This window comes from Marmota flaviventris, chromosome 7 (genome assembly GCF_047511675.1).
Source record: "Marmota flaviventris isolate mMarFla1 chromosome 7, mMarFla1.hap1, whole genome shotgun sequence".
NCBI classification, from domain to species: domain Eukaryota; kingdom Metazoa; phylum Chordata; class Mammalia; order Rodentia; family Sciuridae; genus Marmota; species Marmota flaviventris.
The window spans coordinates 145,007,586-145,024,018 of NC_092504.1; the positions used below are offsets into that span (position 1 = coordinate 145,007,586).

Here is a 16,433-nt window from a genome sequence, read left to right on the forward strand (position 1 = left end):
GAAATGAAAGATGGAGGCCAGGCAGAGGTACACAGCTCTGACAAATAAAGGCCATCTCTCTAGAGTGCAGAGAGGCACACAGACTCGGGGTTCAGGGCTTTTATGGGGCAGGCTCGGGGATTAGAGCCAGGCTGGTCCTAATGTGGTGGTGAAGGGTTGGGTTGGTAGGAGGGAGTGGTGAACCCTGGGCGGGTGGGAAAGCAAAAATTCTCTTAAAATGGTGGCTGTTTTATACATAATGGAATATTACTCAGCATTAAGAAAAGAACAAGATCATGGCATTTGCAGGTAAATGAATGGCGTTGAAGAAGATAATGCTAAGTGAAGTCAGCCAATCCCCAAAAAACAAATTCCGAATGTTTTCTCTGATATAAGGGAGGGCGACTCATAGTGGGGTAGGGAGGGAGAGCATGGGAGGATTAAATTAATTCTAGATAGAAAAGAGGGGTGGGAGGGAAAGGGGGGGAAGGAGATTAGCAAGGATGGTGGAATGTGGTGGTCATTATTATACAAAGTACATGTCTGAAGACTTGAATTGGGTGTCAACATACCTTATATACAAACTGAGATATGAAAAATTGTGGTATATATGTATATTAGGAATTGTAATGCAAAAAAATTACATGTATAATGGCATAAATTGGTGTGAACGTACTTTATATACAGAGATATGAAAGACTGTGCTTTATATGTGTAATAAGGATTGTAATGCATTCCACTGTTGTCCTGTATTTTTTTAAAAATAAATCAATTAAAAAAAGGAAAAACTAGATTAAAAAAAAAATACCTTTTACTGGGCTGGGGTTGTGGCTCAATGGTAGAGTGTGTGCCTAGCACATGAGAGGCCCTGGGTTCGATCCTCGGCACCATATAAAAATAAATAAAATAAAGGTATTTTGTCCAACTAAAGATAAATACTTTAAAAAAAATAATACCTTTTAAAAAATGCTGGCTGTCACTTAAGATGGCCTTCCAGAAGCTAAGCAAGGACCTTACATCCTCCCCCCACCCGCTTTTTGTTTGTTATTGGGTCCCTTAAGGGACAGGGGCATAGATGGATCTTCTATTACTTCTTCCTGCTGGGAAGGGGCAGCATCTGGACCCTTGTGAGGGGTGTGGGGTGTCATGGAGGCAGTGGAGAGGGCGGGAGGTGCTGGGCGACGCTGACTCTGGATGGCCAAGTTTGGTGACGGGTTGGAAGTCCTGTGACAGAAGCTGGTTCACAGTTTGGTTAGAGATCCTTGGCACCTCATCTTGAATGAATCTAATGGCGCAGGGGGCAAGCATTAGCAAAAGGCCTGTGGCAAGGAGAGAGGTCAGGAAAGGAAGTGCCCACTGGAGAAGGGGGTTCTTAGCTGCCATCCTTCAGACACAATGGCAGTGGGAAGCTCTGAGGCCTAAAGGAGATCAGAGATACAGGGGGCATTAGTAATGAAGTTCCCTGGGTGGTAAGGAATCCACTCTCCTTCCAGATAGCAGAGTGGGAGAGAAGCATGTGGACGGGGTATTTAGAGTCAGTGTGGACATGGAGGGAGGATCCCTTTGCCCAAGTGAAGGCTCTGGTGAGGGCGACCAGTTCAGCCTGCTGATTGGATGTGTTTTTGGGGAGGAAGCTCTTCCACAACCGAGGTTAGACTGTAGCAGACCCTGCCCCACGGACTCCCTCCTGCAGGAAGGAGGAGCCATCTGTGGGCCATGTGTATATGACCTGGAGCAAGGGGCCTTCCTGTGTGTGGGAGGGGTGTGGGAGAAGCCCCTCCAGAGTTCCAATGCATGAATGGGTGAGAGGAGAGGTGGGAGAGTCCTGAGGGGTGGGGAGGAGAGTAGCAGGGTTTAAAGGTGAGCACCGTGGAGAGTAAGACTGGGAACTTGCACCAGGGAAACCTGTAGAGATAAAAGGCGACTGGGGGTAAGGAACGTAAGCCCTGGTAGGTGAGGAGACTCTTTAGGTGAGTGGGGCACCAAAGGTCTGTTTCTTTTGACTCATGAATGAGTAGAGAGGCTGCGGCCAACATTGGTAGGCAAGGGGCCCTTCCCTGAACAGTAGGGTCAAGACCCCTCAATAGCTAAGCCACAGGGGCAAAGGTTGGCCCCAGCCTGTGTCCGAGGACTCCTAGAGCAAATCCCTGCTCTTCAGCTATGTAAAGGTGAAATGTGCTTGTAAGATAGGGAGATAGAGAGGGTTTTGAAGTCATTCTCCCGTGCTGTAGCCAAGGGAAAAGTTAAATTGACACCTTTTCCCCTTAGGCCTCTCACCAAGCTGAGTCTGTCCTTCGTACTTCAATGTCAGCTTCAGTGTGGCCGTGGCCAGGGAGATGGCTGCCTACGGCTTCACAATGTAGGAGAGTTCTGGGTCCCTTGTTTGCCTAGAAGTAGGGTCTCTGGAGGAATCCAGAGCTTTAGTGGCAAGTAGAAGGTGGGTTGGGGAGCAGGAGGAGCAAAGGGAAGGCTTAGAGTGGGGAAAGGAGAAAGCCTGCACATAGGGATTTCCTTCCATTTTCCTGAGCACTCACAAAAGTCATGAAGATTGGAAGGTGGAATTGGTCCATGGGCCTTTAGATCGAGCCAAACAGAGTCGGGCTAAGTGGGCAAGGAGGTGGGCGAGGAGGCAGCCGAGAGGAGAGTCAGATGGGATTTGGGGGTTTCCCATGGCGAGTTGGAGTCTGGGACTGAGAGAAGGGAGTCACCCACTACTTCCCTAGTCCTGGTCTCTGCCCACAGAGAGTCTTGGTTGCTTGACCAGGGCTTCCATGAGCTGTGCTCAGGAGCTGAGAAGCAAGACCTGAGAGTGAACTCGCCAAGGTAAAGGAATGGGCGAGAATCTTGGTGCTGGGCCAAGATCTAAGTTCTAGAGAGGACACTTGTCACTGCCGCCTCTAGGAGTGGAGGGGAGGGGCAAAGTCACTTACCCAGATGAGGCCTGCGTGGGGATGAAGAAGGGCGCTGCGTGAATGGAGGAAGGTGTGTGGTCATTGTCCTGGGCCCTCGGGCCAGGGTCCCAAAGCAGCTCCGATCCCCGGAGGGGAGAGCAAAGCTGGTGGGAGAACATGATGGGGTCACTGGCATCAGTGAAGACAAGTGCCCAGGACTAGTCGCACACACGCCTGGGCTAAGAAGCGGCTTGTGTCAGGAGCCTGACAGGCTGCTCTGCGAAGGAGAGGGACGCAGCAGCAAGGAGGGAGAGTGGGCATTGTGACTGGGCAGAAAAGGGAGGGGGTCTTGAATGATTGAATGGGCTCCTGGTGTGAAGCATCCCAGACAGTAGGGTCCACCTCAGAAGGAGGCAATGGGAAGGGCACTGGCAGGTGGAATCGGGGACGGTCCTCAGGTCAGGGTGAGGGTCAGGGGAGCGGCAGGGGGTCTGGATGGAAGTGAATATGAGGGAAGGAGGAAAGCATAGTCCCCAACTTTGTGAGGATGTCCCTTCCCATAAGGGGAACAGGGCCCTGTGGAATGACCAAAAAGGAGAGGGTAAAAACTAGAGAGCCCAAGGCACAAACAAGGCCAGGTGTCTGTAAGGGTTGCTAGTCGGCCCCAGAACTCCTTGAGGACTGAACATGTAGCCCTGGTGTCCAGGAGGAAGGAGACAGGCCCGCACAGCTATCCTGGGTTCCCGTGGAGGGATGGCAGTGTCCGGTGACGGGGACCCGGGCCCCCTTGGTTCTCTGTAGCCAGTCCTGAGAGTTGGAAAGGAGAGCCAGAAGAGCTGGGTGGCCAGGGGCCATTATGGACTCAGGGACAATCAATGACCCAGGGCCCCCCGATGGTTCTTAGGATAAGGGCCCAGAAGCTTGTGAGGCTTAGCACATGTGCGAGCCCAGGGACCCATCTGACCACATTTAAAACAGGGTCCAGGCAGTCCCAAGGGACCTTCCCAGGGCCAGTGGAACCAGGGACAGATGCTGAGGCTGGACGGACAGCTTGAGCGAGCATCTGATATTTCTGCTTCCAGGCCTTCTGGTCTCTCCCATTACACACCTTAAAGGCCACACCCAGAACCCCAGCTCGGGGAGTTAGGGGTCCCCTCTCGAGGCACCTTAGTTTGGCCTTAATATTGGGGAAACTCTGGGAGAAAAAGTAGGTCGTGAGTAGTGGTCTCCCATCTGGAGTGTCAGGAGGCAGAGTAGTGTACTGTGACAAAGCCTGGGTCAGGGGTCTCACAATGCTGACGGGTTTCATTCTTAACTGGGAGGACTCCCTGGAACTTTTCATAATTGATAGCCTTATGGGGCGCCTTTCTAAGTCCTGCCATGAGGCAAGTAATGAGTTGGTTTCTACTAGTTACTCCTCCAGGTGGATTATAATCCCAGATGGGGTCCCGATCAGGGACCACTTCAGTGCCCATCGGATGGGCAGGGGAGGGCTGATGTACCTCATCAGCATAATTTCTATCTTGCTCCCAGACTCTCCTGTGCTCCTCAGGCAGGAGGGTGTTAGGCAAGGTCATATGGGCATCGTGGGAGGTTAAATCATATGATTGGGTCAGATATTGGAACTCTGTGATATATGTGGGGGGGCTTGAAGTATAGGGTCCAGGCCACTTTTCTGTCTGTGAAAGATCTGACAAAGAGAAAGGCACATGAACCGGATGACAGCATCTACCCCAGCCAGCTTGCATAGAGGGCACAGAGATGCGGGTTGGGCAGTGGCAGCCCATGAGTGAGTACCAAGAGGAGAGAAGGGTGGAGGGGCCGAGGGGACAATTGCTGCGGTGGCTCCATCAGAAAGAGGGTTGTGCCATGGTGAGGGCTCATCTGCTAGGTTGAAGGAGGAGGTGTCCTGGGTAGGATTTTCTGTCCCTTTGGAGGCAGGCATAGGGTAGGTGAGAGCTAACAGGACTTGTGCGTGAGGACAAGAGTTGCAGAGAGAGGGCTTAGAACACAGAAAGGAGAAGGCCTGAATGTATGATATCTCTTTCCATTTTCCTGAATGCTCACAATAGTTGAAAAGATCCCTGATAATATTGGGATCTAGAGTGCCATTAAGCAGCCCTGTAGAGTCATTATCCACAAGATATTGAGGCCACATCTGATTGCACAAGTGGATAAGTTTTGGGGGGGGGTTAGGTCCAGGGTGAGAGAGAGCTCAAAACCCAGGACCCAAATAAAAGATGACCTATAGACTCGGTTGACAGTAGGGATCAGCTGTAGCTGTGAAGCTGTGGCTGGGGTGCCCCAGACCACACAGTAACCCTGGGAGTGCCGAATGTTTCAAGAATCCTTTAGGTTAACTGGAGACAGCTGTCTTATGTGCAATGTCCAGTGGTGGGTGCAGAGAGGTCATTTAGCAGAATGGAGGACCTGGTCCCATGATGGAATTCAAACTGGGGCCTAGGGATGCTTAGTGACCTCAAAGAGGGGAGCGGGCACATTGGGGAACCCAATCCTGGGTTTCGGTACCAATGTAAGGAAAGTGAGGAACTGGGAGACAGGCAAGCAAGAAATGAAAGCAGAGACCAGGCAGAGACACACACGAGAGTTTATTTATCAGAGCCATCTCTCCATAAATAAGTAAATAAAAGCCATCTCTCCATAGATGGAGAGAGGCAAAACAGGCTTGGGTTTGGGACTTTTATGGGGCAGGCTCAGGGATTAGAGCCAGGCCAGTCCTCATGCCAGTGGTGAAGGGTGGGGTTGCTATGAGGGAGAAGTGAGCCTTTCTCAGAAAAGCCCTTGGGTGGGAAAGTAAAATTCTTCTTAAAAGGGGGGCTATCATTTAAGATGGCCTTCCAGATGCTTACCAAGGACCTTACATAATGGAAAAAAAAAAAAGCTTCTTCAAAACTGTTTTTGGAATTATGGAATTACAAACTCCAGACTGAGCTGCATAAATGCTTAGAGCACCTGGGCTCTGACCTCGGAGGCCCATGAGAAGGAATCTTGAGTGCTGTCAGGGAACCACTTCTCTTTCCATGTAGTCTTATGCTCACTTGTTCTGCTTTCTTTCCCCTTTAAAGCTTAGAGCAGGACCCTGAAGGGCAGAGACCAGGACCCTGCCTTCCCTGACCCACCTGACCCACCTGCTATCAGGCTGTGGTTACCTGGGTGATGGAGTGGTTGCACAGGGAATGTCAGAGGCTTGGCAATAGGGCTGGTGGCCCGTGGCAGGCTGAGAAATCACCTGGCCCTCACAGTGGAAGGCAGTGGCCACCACAGGAATAAGGTCAGTCATAAAAGAGGTGAGCCCTTGGGGCCAGGAGAATGGAAGCAAACTGAAGCCCAGTGGCCATTTCAGAGGAACAAGAGGACTGTGTTGAGCACTCCAGCTGCTGGTGAAACCATACGGCCAGGCAGCACCTCAGTAAGTCCAGAGCTCAGATGTCACATAGTCCTAGAAGATGGGGGAAACAGCAGATTGGAAGGACACCAAAGTGCCAACGAACAGGTGAATGTGGGCAGGAAGCACTGGCATGACTTCCAACTAGCTTTAAGAATAGTGGCTCATTTTATGTTCTGAAGGAGCCGCCGTCTGTTAACCTACTGAATGACTAGTTCACACTCAATGCTCACTGAATATGGAGCTGATTTAAAGTCTTTTCCAGCGTCACCATGTAGGAACTGGAAACCACAGCTGCCAGTCCTGGTGTCAGACAGTGGGCCTCTGAGCCAGGGCTGAGGATGAATTTACAATCCAGACAGCTGTGCAGGGCCAGTGAGCAGGCCAGCCATCAAGAGGCCCGGTGTTTCCCACCCTTGCTGCCATAGCTGTCCTCCTCTCTGAGCTGAACTGTGACATGACCACCTCTACCAGCACTCTTACAAGCCATACAAGCCAGACTTCATAAATCCATCTTATGAGGAATATGAGAAGCAAAGCAAGACTTTAGCACGGATTTTCAAGCCTCGTCAATGCTGAAGCCATGAGACTGGTCACCATCGCTTAAAATCTCACGGAGCGGGGAAAGGAGCCAGAAGGTTGAACTGATTAAAATTCCTGCACAATTCCTCTGTCACCTCCGCAGTGTTCCCTTATGAGTCTTACCTAGTGGCGCATCAGCAAGGAATGTGTCGTAGCTTTAGTTTTCGGTAGCCCAGAAGAAAGCACATTTTGAAAAACAAATCCCAGTGCGGACTGTTTTGTAAACGTTGAGTAGCGCACAGGGCAGCGAACTCGATGGGCTGAAGGCCTTCTGCTGACAGCGCGGTGGTCCGGCCTCCAGCCAGCCGGGGGCAGGCGTCTCCCGGGGGCGCAGACTCCGCGCGGCTGAGGCTCCGGGCCGGGGCGCCATCCGTGTCCCGCACACCGGGTGCAGGCGCCGCTGCAGCAGCCCCACGCAGAAGCCCGGCCGGCCTGTGCGCTCGCCCGGCCCCGGGCTCCGCCAGGCAACGCCACCGAGGCCCGGCGTGCAGAGGGGTGGGACGCCGGCGGGGAGAACCCGCGAAAGCGCGAGAAGAAGAGCAAGAAGGGCGCCAGCCCATCGCCACCCATCCAGCCGCCCGGCGACTCTGGGTGGCCCGCCCCTCCCCAGGTCCCGGTCCCGACCGCCAGGCGGCACGCACCCAGGTCTGGCTGCTCTCGGCGGCCCCGCCCCGCCCCGCCCCAGGTCCCCGCCCCGCCCCGCCCCAGGTCCCCGCCCTGACCGCCGGGCCTCCTCGCCCCGACTGCGGTCTTGCAGCTCTCGGTGGCCCCGCCCGCCACATGGCCCCGCCCTCGTGGCTCCGCCCCCGGGCCCTGCGCGTGCGCGTTGGGGAGCGCTGGTCCAGCCCCGCGACGCTGAGCCGCGGGTCTGACGTGGCAGTCCAGCTCCGCGCGGCTCGGGCGCAGGGAGTGGAGACTCCAACAGGAAAGGCGCCGGCAAGCGGTCGCCGGCACGAGAAGCCGAGCTTCAGGTACTGCCCTCGGCCCAAGCTCGCGGGCGGCGGGAGGGACCCCCGCTTAGCTTGGTGGTCCTCAGGCAGGTTGGAGGCCAGGAGAGGAACCGCCCAGCCCTGTGGTCCTCAGTTGGGGGACTGGGGAGGGACGCATCCTGCCGGTCCTCAGTCAGGTTGGAGGCCAGAGGAATGACCGGCTCATCGCTATGGCCCTCAGTAAGACAGTGGCCAGGGGAAGGACCCGCTCAGCCGGTGGCCCTCAGTAAGACAGTGGCCAGGGGAAGGACCCGCTCAGCCGGTGGCCCTCAGTAAGACAGGGGCCTGGGGAAGGACCCGCTCAGCCGGTGGCCCTCAGTAAGACAGTGGCCAGGGGAAGGACCCGCTCAGCCGGTGGCCCTCCGACAGATTGGGGGCGGGGGGACACCCACTGCCCGCGGTCCCCCAGCAGGTTAGAAATGATGGCGGGGCACAGGTGTCCTTGGTCCTCAGGCAAGTTAGAGATGATGGGGAGAGATCTGCTCAGCCTGAGGGTCCTCCGGCCGGGTGTAGACACTGGGGAGGGATAGGAGGGACCTATACTCCCTGGACTTCTGTGCAGACTGGGAGGGGCGCTCTCCGCCTGTGGTCTTCAGGCTGGTTGGAGGCCAGCAGAGGCAGGGGGCGGGCACTTCACCTGTCCCTCCGTACCTTGGACGAGGAAGCTGCCTGGTGAGTCCTGAGGCCATGTCCTCCAGTGTGATCGCTGGACGTTCTCTTCCCGTATTAACTTAGTCTACTCCTTCTTGGAGGAAGAACGCCTTAGAGGTGTTCTTAGTAGAAATGGCAACTGTATCCTTGAGCTTCACGAAGTCTGGATGGCAACACGACCAAGTCCCGATCTTGTTCCAGGGTGAGAGATGCACACGGCTAGGCAGGGGGCTGGGGTCTCTCCGTTTTTGCAGCTGCCCAGGTTTTGACCCCAAGCCATCTGTGCCAGGTGGCTTTCTGCCACGTCGCCACTTGAAGCTGAGTCAGGTTTCTGGACTCTGTGGGGTGCGAGGAAGTTTGACGTGGCAAGGGCAGGGAGGAAGCAATTCCTCCCAGGGCCAGCTGAGGCTGGGGTTCCACGCTCTCCAGAGAACACCCCTGTCCCCTTTTCTCCCCAGCTGGGGGCTACTGGAGGGTGTATCCAGCCACTTGCTTCCTACAGTCTGGGAAGGAAGCCCAGCCTGCCACGTCTCTCTCCACTGTGTGGGAGGAGGGGAAAGAGCCGTGGTCCACAAAGCTCACCAGAGACCTGTTGCCTCTCTCTTTCTGCCAGTCCAAGAACAAAGCCATCTCATATTTTTTACTTGTTTGCTTTGATTTTACAAACTTATATTTTAACCTGAAAATGCAACCAAATCACCAACTTTGGGCTTCAGATTTTAAATTTGAATGTCATTCCTGGACATAGACAGATTCCAAGTCTTAGCAGGTATCACCAACCTTTACCTTAAAAGGCACTGAATAAGAGCAAAAGGAACAACGTGCCCATGCTGGGTACAGAGACTGGAGAGAAACTGCAGAGCCAGGGTTGTGCATCTCAAAAGGACCGGAGGGGGGGGGGGGTCTTTTCTAAAAGAGCAGAGGCTGGTACCTCTCATACCATGTCATACAGCTAAGTATTAAAGACATGGATTGAAAACTCACTTTTTGGGGGCAGGATTTAGAACACTTTCTGCCTTGTTATAAAATTCTTTTTGAAAATAGTCCTATGAACTGTCTCTTATGTGAAAACCTGGGAAAATGAAAAATTTAAAGCAAACCAATGTTGGGGTTCTGAGAGACTTGAGATGGTTCTGTTACATTTGGGAGTGTTTACGCCTACACACACATGAAATTACACTTTTTTTCTTACAGATGCTATGTTCTTAGAAGTGTGATATCATTTAAATCAGAAAGAAATTCTGTCTTCTACTGAGAAACCACTGGTAACTTTGAAATGGTATAGCTGCCTCTCAGCTTGGCCAAATCATGACTCACAAAATAAGGCCATGACCAACTTTATCTTCTGCTGTATTTGCTGGGCTGACTTCTCTTTGTCAGAACTACCAGGTTATAATTGCTGGTTAGAAGAGCACTATACAGATTTGAGTTAAAAAGCCTGTGGCTACAGCCGGCTGGCAGCCAGTGGTTGGCCAGTTGCACGAGACGGTGCTGCCCTGTGGCTATGGAAACCAGCCCTTGAGAGAGGCTGCCAGACACCGAAGGCCTCCGCAGCTGCGGATGTTTCCAGGTGTTGTGCCTGAGAATTGGCCCACAACTGTTGAAGTGATGCTCCTGAGTTTCAGAGGACTCTGGCTGCCCTTTAGGGTGTGACGTGCCACCTGGTCCTTCTGCCTAAGCTCAAACTGTCACTTATTAGCAGTGTCTGTATTTTGGATATTTAGTAACTAAAACCCTCTGTTGATAAGTGTTTTTCTGTTGCAGTGCTCTTTTCTAGAACTAGCTTGGGAATGATATTTTCACAATGAGCCGACAAGGTTATGTGGCCACACCTCCTTACTCTCAGTCCCAGCCAGGAATCGGCCTTTCTCCTCCTCATCACGGACACTATGGGGACCCTTCCCATGCCACTTCTCTACCAGGTAAGGCATGTTATTTTGACCTGGATGTGATTATTCAGCCCTCAGGATCAGAACATAGATGTTCTGAGGAGGGGCTTTGAAAGAGTGGGGGGTCATTATCTGACCCCATGGTTCTGCATTACAGGGTCACGGTGCTGCCCTGTGGCTATGGAAACCAGCCCTTGAGAGAGGCTGCCAGACACCGCAGGCCTCCGCGGCTGCGGATGTTTCCAGGTGTTGTAAAATAAATAAGTAAAATAAAGGTATTGTGTCCAACTACAACTAAAAAATAAATATTAAAACAAAAATCTGGCCCTGGAAGCTTTCTGTCACTATCTTAATTCTCACGGGACAGTAGGTAGCCACTTATGAGCCCTCTTGCAGCTGAGAAATGAGGTTGGGTAGAGGAGGCTTGCCCAGGTCACAGAGCTAGCACCACTGTGGCCAGGACTTGTGCTCGCCCTGGAGGAAGCTGACGACAGCGCTCCTCCACACCCTGGCATGGCCTGGGATGTCTGCCCTCCCTGTCTGTCCGCAGCCGTCTTCTCCAGGAAGTGCTGCCGGCCCAGGAGCCCTCAGTGCTGGCCTCCTGTTCCGTCCTCTTCTGCAGGTGGCCCCTGCTCCCTGGGGTGGTAGACACTGCCTTGTCTGCTTGGAATCTGACGTTTGAGGGACACTGTCCTGTTCTTCCTGCTGCGCTCTGGACGGCCCTGTTGAGGGGCCCCTCCTCCTCGGCACTTCTCCCTGCCGGTTTCCCTGGGCTGTGGCGCTCGCCTCAGGTGCGCGTGCTGAGGCTGTATCTGCAGCCGTCTCCTCTCCCAAGCTCCGGGCAGTGCTTTCCGTGGCCTCTGTTTATGCAGCTCGTCAGGCTCATGCCCACAACAGCTCAGGGCTGTCTCATGGAAACCTGTTTTTTCCTGACGTTTCATATCGCGTCTTTGCATCATTTATTTAGTCATTCACACCAAGACTTTGCACTATTAAAAGAATGTCTCCCTTTAAAGCCACCCCCAGTCAACTGATGTCCTGAATCTCTTTGGAGCAGTTGTGAATATTTCCCAACTGCTCCCTCCTTTTCACCCTCCTGCTGCTCTTTCTGTGGGTCTGTCCCTCTGTTGGATGGCTGACGAGCTCTCTTTAACGTTGTTGCCCGTCCAGGGCTGCCTGTCTCCCTACGTCAGCTCCTGAGCTGGAGGAAGTGTGTAGCATGCTGGTCTCATTTGGGCTCTGCGTTGCTTAAAGCCTGGTGTGCTCCCCATGGCTCCTGTTTGTACTTAAGCTCCTTACCCCTAGAACTCTACCCACCTTTTCTTGTTGGCCTTCTGATGGATTCAGACAGCTGAGCTGAGGTTTCATGAAGCATCTGTCCTGCTATAGATCTGGCCAGTAGCACACTTGCTGTTTTCTCATGTCACGTCTCCATTAGTGCCTGTTAGTTCTGTGTGTGTGTTTAATTCTTGTGCTGTGTAACAAATCTAAAGATTTACTGTTAAATCACAATACTTGTGATAAAACAGTGAAAAGGCAGGCCCCACTTCAGTCTTGTGGTATGATGGATCTGGAGGAACTGCACCAAGCACACTGACCTTGGAGCTGGGCAGCAGTCTCACGAGGATGTAGCAGGTGTGGGGCATGCGCTCACAGTCCTGTGGCTGGTGTGCCCACAGGACTGGGGGCAAAGACGTGCCTTGGCAGACAGGGGCGTTGTCGGGTGGAGGTGGCCTGTTGGCTGGGGCCGTGGCCCTGGCCAGGGCCTTTGTTGCCAGGGACGCGCTATGGTGGAAAATGAGCCGTGTCAGGATCTAGGCATGAAGGGCAAGAAGTGCCACCGCATGGTCCAGGTCACAGTCCAATGGGCAGCTTGGTGGAGCTCTGCCTCGCCAGGTGGACAGCTCTGCACAGTCCAGGGTGGGCAGGACTGGGGCAGCTGCTGCTTGCTGGAGCAGGCCCCTCAGGCTTTGCACAGCTGGCTTCTGGGGGCAGCTAACTGTGTGGTGGGCTGTGTCCTGCTTGCTGTGGGAGATTCAGCAGTATCCTGGGCCTCTACCTGCCAGGGGACACTGGGATGTCCTTTGCCCTCCAGGATGTGCCAGACATGGCCTGAGGTCCTTCCAGGGAAAACCATTCCTGACTGAGGAGCAGTGGCATTCTGCGGGAGGCGGGAAGTCAAGGATCAGCAGGGGCTCAGCGGGACAAGCTTTGCAGTAAGAGTCCCTACAGCAGAAAGCCTCTTTGCCAACTTCAGACGAACTTCTTCCCCAGATTCTCTCAAATGTTGGTTTCAGTGTGTTAGATCCAGAGCCAAATTCAAGCTATGCTTTCTGCAATACTGTGTTGGTTATGGTTCCTGTGCTGATAACTGAATCCCTTGCAGTGGATTTGTTGATGGGCATCTGGAGGCCAGTGGGGATTAGGGAGAGGCCTACCCAGAAGAGTGTGGGTCCGAGAGTAGTACAACTTACACAGTGCCTTTCCCTGGTTACTGCCTTTCTAGCCCAGAAAGACCTTGTGAGACGCCACCCGGCCCAGGAATGTGAGGCTTTGCTGAATTTAGAGTACTTAGCAAACCCAGATCCACAGACAGGATGAAAATGGAATTTGCATGGCTCCAGCTCAGGACACACAGGGGCAAGGTCGCAGGGACTGGACGCGGTGTTGAACAAACCCGCCTGTAGCATTTGCCATCTTAGGAAGCCGCTGGTGTCCCAGCCAGTCTTCCGTGGGCATAGCATGGCTGCTTTCTGCCCATGTGTGCTGCTCCCTTCCTGCCAAGATTCTCCTACTACTGGGTAAAGAATATGATCCTTTGTACCTAATCAATAATCTGGCCAGAGGAAGACTTTGGCTCTGCAGATAACAGTGCTGCTGATTCCCTTTGCCCAGGGTGGAGTACAAATGGCATACAGAACTTTGAAATCTGACACCAACCAAACGGTAACCCTCCTCCAGCCACATCTGAGCCTCCCCACACTGGCCTGTTGCTGGTCCCAACCATACCAGAGTTTGGGGTGGTTGCTAGGCTCTCTGACAGGACTCTTACCAGCCTTTGTATTAACAGACCTTCTACTGATCCACACCATGGAGCACAACACACCTATACAGTCCACCCTAACTCTGCTTGAAGATAGCTCCTCAATGAGAGAGCTCCTGCCTGTGCCCACCATGCAGCTCAGCAGCCACCCCTAGGTTCCTCTGTCTCTGCCCAAGAGGGCTCCTGCCTGTGCCCACCATGCAGCTCAGCAGCCACCCCTAGGTTCCCCCCGTCTCTGCCCAGGAGAGCTCCTGCCTGTGCCCACCATGCAGCTCAGCAGCCACCCCTAGGTTCCCCCCTGTCTCTGCCCAGGAGGGCTCCTGCCTGTGCCCACCATGCAGCTCAGCAGCCACCCCTAGGTTCCCCCCTGTCTCTGCCCAGGAGAGCTCCTGCCTGTGCCCACCATGCAGCTCAGCAGCCACCCCTAGGTTCCCCCCTGTCTCTGCCCAGGAGAGCTCCTGCCTGTGCCCACCATGCAGCTCAGCAGCCATCCTTAGGTTCCCCTCTGTCTCTGCCCAGGAGGGCTCCTGCCTGTGCCCACCATGCAGCTCAGCAGCCACCCCTAGGTTCCCCCCTGTCTCTGCCCAGGAGAGCTCCTGCCTGTGCCCACCATGCAGCTCAGCAGCCACCCCTAGGTTCCCCCCGTCTCTGCCCAGGAGAGCTCCTGCCTGTGCCCACCATGCAGCTCAGCAGCCACCCCTAGGTTATACTCTGTCTCTGCCCAGGAGGGCTCCTGCCTGTCCCCACCATGCAGCTCAGCAGCCACCCCTAGGTTCCCCCCGTCTCTGCCCCAGGAGGGCTCCTGCCTGTGCCCACCATGCAGCTCAGCAGCCACCCCTAGGTTCCCCCCGTCTCTGCCCAGGAGAGCTCCTGCCTGTGCCCACCATGCAGCTCAGCAGCCATCCTTAGGTTCCCCTCTGTCTCTGCCCCAGGAGGGCTCCTGCCTGTGCCCACCATGCAGCTCAGCAGCCCTGGGGTCACAGGGCACTTTTGTTCTGTGCTCACCCCAGTTCTTTAGAGTCCTTTGGTGCTTGGGACAGTGGAGGGAATGGGAGGGAGAATGAGTCGCATCACTGCCATGCATTTGAAAGGGAGAACTCCTTTTGTGTGATTTGTCTGTAAGAGTTCCTGTTTGTAGCAGAAGTGTTTTCCATTCTCTAGACCCCTTTGCGATTGATGAAATGGATTGCTTACCTTCCTGTGGTAAACAAAAATGCCTGTTTCCTGTCTTGCATGTAATGTCTAGTTGAAATCACGTGTATGCTGCTGCTGTAGTCTCTACCTTGGTTTGTAAGGCCAGATTCGTGGGACCCAACAGAGATCCAGGGGCTGAGTCCGATGCAGTCACACAAGAGTCTTTATTGCAAGCTGGAGCCTGGACTCACAACCGTTCCCGATGCAGTGGTCCCAGGGAGTGAGTCCTGGTCCTTTGACAAGTGAGATTTTATAGGTGTTTGGTGTGTCACAACATCACACAGCAAATCATTTCATATCGCGGGAAAGTCAACTCACAACTCTTAATATTGATTAGCACATTCATTGGCGGAAACAAGTTGGGTAAAGGTATTGGTTAGTACAAGAGGGGGATTCATTTGAACCGATTGGTTTAAGCCACGAGGGATGTACCTTCTGAAGTATATGGTTTCCCAACAATTTATCAACCACCCTAAACTACTGGGGGGGCGGTCATCTGGCATCCCAGGTATTTCCCTGTCTCATGCTGATTGGTGGTTGCTAGGGGTTGCTTTGGGGCCTCACCTATGGTGACTGAGTCAGGGACACCTGGCACCTCAGACCTCTCCTGTTATTTACAGACAAACAAGTCAGCAGGGGGGCTGTCTGCCAGGAGTGCTCCTGGGTTTTCTCAAGGACAAGGGTCACACCCCCTTCCTTTGGACAGGCCTTGCTCTGAGGTAGAGGCTGGTTTCTCAAAAATGGAGTCACATCAGTTTCTCAGGTCCATAGTGAAAATTCAAGAGTGCCGTGATTCTGTCGTGTTGTGATGATGGAGTTGTGTGTGTTATGAGTGGGCTGGTGTTTGCCCTTGCTCTGAGGCCCTAGGGCAGGGCCCTGGCCTCAGGGAGTTCTGAGCACAGTCCTTGCCAACGGGGAACTGCTGCCAGGCTGGGGATTAAAGTCAGCACTGAAAGATGAAGTGTCCCTTCAGGTCCAGCCTCTGAACAGAGGGGAGGCACTCAGACCCCTTCTGGGACTGCTAGTCTCATGTTCTAACTTAGCTGGGCTCAGGTTTAGGACACCATGTGAAGATGCAGGTGTGTTTTTCTCTTGTGTGGGGCTGAGGATTGAACCCTGGCCTTGCATATGGTAGGCAAGTGCTCTACCAGCCACACTCAGCCCCAATGTAGCTATTAGATTAAGTTTTTTTTTTCCCCACAAAAAGACAAGCACTGTCTGTCCTCACTCATTTGTAGAATCTGAACTGGTCTCATAGAAGTTGAGAGCAGGATGGCGGTGGCTAGGGATGGGGGACGGGGGTAGGCTGATCCTGGCCAGCATGGCTACATGGCCGGGAGGGTTTCTGGCTCTGTGGCCAGGCTGCAGGCCCTGGATGGCAGTAACCTTCCGCCTCACGCCCCCAGAGGCCTTCCGGATGTTTCCACCATAAAGAACAATGAATGCTTGAGGAAATAGTGATGTTCAGTCTGATTTCCCCAATGCAAAGTGCACACATGATCGAAACATCACACACACCCCATTAATGGGCATAGTTGTAATGTTTTGTGTAGGTTTAAAAAACTAAATATAAAAATAGTATTTAATATTCGGGTGTCGTATTTGGAAACTTTATGCTGGTAAAGTTAATATAATTTCTCTGGTTTAAGCAATTCTCTTTAAGGGAAGAAACCCTTGTGAAAGTCTCAGTGTCACCACTCACGGAGACGCCACTTCAGGCTGCCGGCTGCTCCCAAGCACCCAGCTGTCTGCTGCAGCTTCCAGAAGCTGTGGGAAGGGAGCGAGCTGGGGACTATCAGTGTGAAGCAT

The 16,433-nt window shown here is 53.4% G+C and overlaps 1 protein-coding gene across 1 annotated transcript in view; it reads left to right on the plus strand.

The window, feature by feature from the left end:
* The first annotated feature begins 7,703 nt into the window (after window positions 1-7,703).
* Window positions 7,704-16,433, plus strand: part of Sec24d (SEC24 homolog D, COPII coat complex component) — a 63,200-nt gene continuing 54,470 nt past the window's right edge. Inside the window, exons 1-2 of the mRNA XM_071614761.1 lie at window positions 7,704-7,829; window positions 10,263-10,420. Of these exons, the coding sequence (XP_071470862.1) occupies window positions 10,303-10,420 (118 nt within the window). The 5' untranslated portion in view covers window positions 7,704-7,829; window positions 10,263-10,302. The remainder of the gene's footprint in view (window positions 7,830-10,262; window positions 10,421-16,433) is intronic.